This window comes from Micromesistius poutassou, assembly GCF_964030765.1.
Source record: "Micromesistius poutassou genome assembly, chromosome: 23".
Taxonomy (NCBI): domain Eukaryota; kingdom Metazoa; phylum Chordata; class Actinopteri; order Gadiformes; family Gadidae; genus Micromesistius; species Micromesistius poutassou.
The window spans coordinates 6,362,591-6,367,590 of NC_140293.1; the positions used below are offsets into that span (position 1 = coordinate 6,362,591).

At 49.8% G+C, this 5,000-nt stretch overlaps 1 protein-coding gene across 4 annotated transcripts in view; it reads left to right on the forward strand.

Moving 5' to 3' along the window:
* The window catches only part of ptprda (protein tyrosine phosphatase receptor type Da), a 98,610-nt gene that overhangs the window by 2,223 nt on the left and 91,387 nt on the right, over positions 1-5,000 (forward strand). For all 4 annotated transcript variants that reach the window (XM_084487179.1, XM_084487180.1, XM_084487181.1 and 1 more), the window contains exon 2: positions 3,002-3,205. In XM_084487179.1, coding sequence (XP_084343305.1) covers positions 3,088-3,205 — 118 coding nt within the window. In that variant the 5' untranslated portion in view covers positions 3,002-3,087. The remainder of the gene's footprint in view (positions 1-3,001; positions 3,206-5,000) is intronic.

Here is a 5,000-nt window from a genome sequence, read left to right on the forward strand (position 1 = left end):
GGAGGTGGAGGCGGCGGCGGCGGCAGCAGGGGGGGTGGGGGTTAGCCATAGCCGTAGCGGCGGCGGAGGCGGCTAAGATAGAGCATCCATCTCTCAGGATCAAACGCTGGCTTAAAGGAAATGGATGACAAGGGATGGAGCCAAGCGGCGGCTAATACTAGCTCACTGTGTCGGATTGATTTCTGCCGCCTGCCGCTGGGCCATTCCCCACTAAAGGCTCCGTGGCGGCCGACGCAAATGCCAACACTTCCCCTACTATGTCTTACGGATCGCGTTTGTTGTTAAAGTAGCACTTGAACCGATTTGAAAGATGGGCTTGTGTACCCTTTGTGTGTGTGTGTGTGTGTGTGTGTGTGTGTGTGTGTGTCGTGTGTGTGTGTGTGTGTGTGTAAAGCAGTGGTTCTCAAACTTTTTCGGTCACCCCCCACTTTGGACAAGGGGGAATGTTCAAGCCCCACCTGCCCCCATCGCCCCAACACAACGCTAACGAAATACGCCAAGCTTAACATCTCCACATTTATTGAAGTAACATCAAGTTACATCATGTTGTATCTAAATTCTAACTCAATAACATCAAATAACAGCAAGTTCAACAATAGAGAAAATAAAAGTGCAGCTGTGTCAAGACTTGTATCAAGTTCAGAAAAAGAGAAAATAAAAGTGCCACTTTGCAATCTGGTAAAAAAAAATAAAAAAAGACGAGCAATGCATTTGGCAAGACAGGTGAGCAATTGAACTCATGAGACCTATACCTGCATGAGTGGCTGCAAAGCTGCAAGCTTAAAATGTTCAAATGTAGGCCTATTTCAAATATAAAAAAAAATCATTATTAGTGACACATCTACAAAATATGCGAGCAGTGCCCCCCGGCCGAGAAGAGAGCTGGAGTGTCAGCGGACACGCTATGGGACGGGGAGGATGTCCAGTGACGAGGCTCTGAATCGGGACGAAGCTGCTGCTTGATTACAACACCTAAAGACGACTCTGTCGGTGTGTGATCGCGGTGGGGAGAAGCACGGTCGTTCGTTTCCCAATATCGCTCAGATTGACAGATTTATCCTCGCCACCCCTGCTCAGTGCGTCCCGCGCAGCAAGAGAGCGAGACTTCTCCGGTGCTGGATCTGATATTCAGGTCGGATGTGGTTTTAAGTTGTGCGGGTATAAGGACGGGTGCGGGTTTGCAAAATGAGAGCCGTGCAGGACTCCGTCTCTCCGTCCCGCTCTGCCTCTGGCTCACACACGCTCTGCCCCCAGCCCCCGCTCTTCCGCTCGCGTCACTTTTTAAAATCCCCTTCAGCGAGAAACATGTATTTGCCACATCTTGCTCCGACTGTTTTTGACTGACTAAATTTAAAATGTTTAGCCACCCTGGCCTACAGGCAGGTTAACGAGCACAGCGACGCGGCGCCCCCGATGTAGAATGACGAGTTGGAGCGCGGCGACAGCACTTATTTTATAGCATGTATATATCTTATAGCGACATTCTGCTTGAAAATACGAGATATGACTTTTGGTCCATATCGCCCAGCCCTACTGTCAAGCCTTCACTCCTACCATAAGAAATGTGGAGTTTTCAGTGAAATTTCCTCCCGTTTGTCGCGCCCCACCTGTCACGTCTCTGTTCCCCACCAGTGGGGCGCGCCCCACACTTTGAGAACCGCTGGTGTAAAGGCTAGGCTGCTTTATCACGTTGTATAGATTTGGAGTACACTTAATTTTACCTCTAATCCATTTAAAGGCACTCCAGGCTATTAAGGCCCCCGGATCGGGGAATAGATGGGGGTATGATGTGTCAGAGCCCACTGGGTTTCTCACTTGTGGCACTGCATTATGGGAGGAGAATTGAGTAGACGTCCGTTTGCTATTGTAGGCATCTGTTCAGCAGCCTGCAGTTGTACAACTGATGTATTATAGCGTTAAGGCACTCTACCAGCGATCTATTAACATTAGCGTTCTCTCTGTCTGAATCCTAAAGCATAATTAGTATTATAACAATGTAAAAAATATGTATATCATGCTTTGGTAATCAAGTATTGTAATTAATAAATAATAATAATAATAATAATAATAATAATAATAATAATCTTGTTATTTGCATTATGGCTTTGGTTTTTCACGTTGGGTACAAACGGCTTCATTTTGCTGAGGGATGGATGAACAATGTTCTCACACAAAGTTGTAATGAAATGAAAATGCCGGGCTGTGTTCAGATCCACGGCATGCCATCACTGATCTGAGCCAACAGCCAAAGAATAAAGCTCTCTGCCTTCACAACCTCTGCATAGAGAGTGGGAGACATGTGTGCAAGTTATCTCCCCTGCTCCCCTACACACACACACACACACACACACACACACACACACAGGGCGTACATATACGTCCACACACACACATTTAGTGTCGGCGTGCGCGTCCGGCAGTGTGCAAAGTGACTGTTCCGTTTAGAGGAGTGTCAGAACGTAGCCCGCAAGCACATCAGCCCCTTCCTCTTTCCCTGTCAGCCGCAGCCCCGACTTTCTGTGTGTGTGTGTGTGTGTGTGTGTGTGTGTGTGTGTGTGTGTGTGGGGGCTGCAAGGGGATGACACAAATGTGCAGGGAGAGATAAAACCCATGCAGCCAAACAGCTTTGTCTAACGCATTCTATTCTTTCTCCTTCTCTCCACTTCTCTCCTCCTCTCCCTCTCCCTCCTTTATCATTCCCTCCTTCTCTCCCGTCTAACCTCATCTCCTCTCCTCCTCATCCCCTTTCTATTCTCCTCCTCAACTCCTCCTCTCCTCATCTCCTCTCCTCATCTCCCCTCTATCCTCCTCCTTATCTCCTCTTCTCTTCTCCTCATCTCCTCTCCTCTCCTCCTCCTCATCTCCCCTTATCCCTCTCCTCATTTCCTCTCTCTTCTCTCTTCCTCATCTCCCCTCTCTCCATCCTCCTCCTCTCTTCTCCTCCTCATCTCCTCCTCTCCTCCTCTCCTCTCCTCTCTCCTCTCCTCTCTCCTCCTTGCAGGCTGTGAATACCCTGCATCTGAGCGATCGGACCAGACCTGACTCCCAGGGCTCTGTGAGCCAGCGCGCCACGAGGCTGCCAGTAGCATGCAGGTGCCCAGCTGTCCCACCATGCGCAGAGCCGTAACCGGGCCGACGCCTGCGCCCAAGGTTCTGCTGCTGTCGCTGCTCCTGGCTCTGCTGATGCACCTCGCCAACGCTGAATGTAAGCGGACACACGCACACGCGCACACACACACACACACACACACACACACACACACACACACACACACACACACACACCCACCACACCTCCGCCCCCCCACACACACACCTCCACTCTCTCGCTCACTCTCTGAAACAGACTCCCTTTATGGGCGGGATGCCCGAGGCATTCAGTCATTGTGTGTCTGTGTGTGCGCATGTTTGTGTGTGGTTTCGACACAAAGGCGGGACCGATGATTTTGGGTCTGTTTTGTCTGGTGTGTTTTTCCCGTTGCCTTCTCTCCTTTCTTCCCCACAAAGTATCGCAATAGCGGGGCAAACACAGGTGGAGCTCATAACATTAATTACGGGCGCGCTCCATTCACGTTATCAGTGCTGCAGTGTGGTCCAAGGAACCCAGTGGAGCAATGAATACACAGGGACAATGCCTGGTGCATTGAACAGACCCCATGGTACCCTGCACGTGTTGACCCAGCTGTGTGTTGCAAAAAATAAACGCACAATTAATTGTGTGTTTTTTTTTAATGATCAGATCAATACCTAAATACACACAGTGCAAGATTAGCTGCTGATACTGATTATGACATGACGTTGGGGAAAATACATGGCTTACGCACACAAAGGGCACACACACACACACACACACACACACACACACACACACACACACACACACACACCTTATTACTCCTAATCAAAACCCCCCTAGTGGCCGTGTGGGGTCTCCGGGGGGATTCCATATTCCCCGGCTGCAGTCTGGCCGTCAAATCCCTCGGATAAAAAGAAAGAAAGAAAACCTTTAAGGGATTGAGTTACTTGACATCAGACACCTGTCCGCTGATGTGTGACAACAGTTTTCAAACCCCATTGAGCCCCCCTTCTGTCTCTCTCTCTCTCTCTCTCTCTCTCTCTCAGTCTCCGCTTCGCATCACACCCTGACACCCCCTGACACCCCCCCCACCCCCCCTCTCCCTCCTCCATCACCACCACCTCAACCTAATTCCCCCCCGCCAAAGTCCATGAATCATTAGCTTCTCTAGAGTGTCACCCTGTGATGAATAAAAGTTTTACTGCTCCCCCTTTCACACCAGCTGAAACAGAACCCCCTCCTCCATTATTTAACCCCTGAAACCCTTCTACAGTTATTTGAATGGGAGCCGTCTTTCACCCAAGGTCGTACGAGAGACGGAGGGAGGGTTACAGAGAGGGAGGGGGAGGGAGGGAGAGGGAGGGAGGGTAAGAAGGGAACAGAGAGAGGGAGTGAGCGAGGGAACGAGAGGGAGGGAGGGAGGGAGAGAGACGCTACTCTGCCGATGATGGCCATTTTCTTTACAGAGTTGCAGCATGAAAAATGTTCCCTGCATTCTGTTCGAACATGTGTGTGTGTTCTTTTTCTTTCTTCCTCTGCCCTTTCTGTTCCTTCCCCTTCCACCACTCTGTCACATGTGTCTCACAGCGGGGGGGGACAAGGCGAACAGGGAAATGTGGACGCTGTTCAGACCCCCCGTTTTATGTGAGATTTCGGGATTCATTGATACAATTTAATTCCCAAAATGACTCTAATGGACGATAAATGCTCCAATTGTGATGGCTATTTAGTCGTCGTTCCACTCACACGTATGCACACACACACACACACACACACACACACACACACACACCACACACACACACACACACACACACACACACACACACACACACACACGCACACATACACACAACGGGGTATGTGTATGTAGAGAGGGAGTAATACCCAGACTACCACACACAGTCTTGTGAATTGTTGAAGT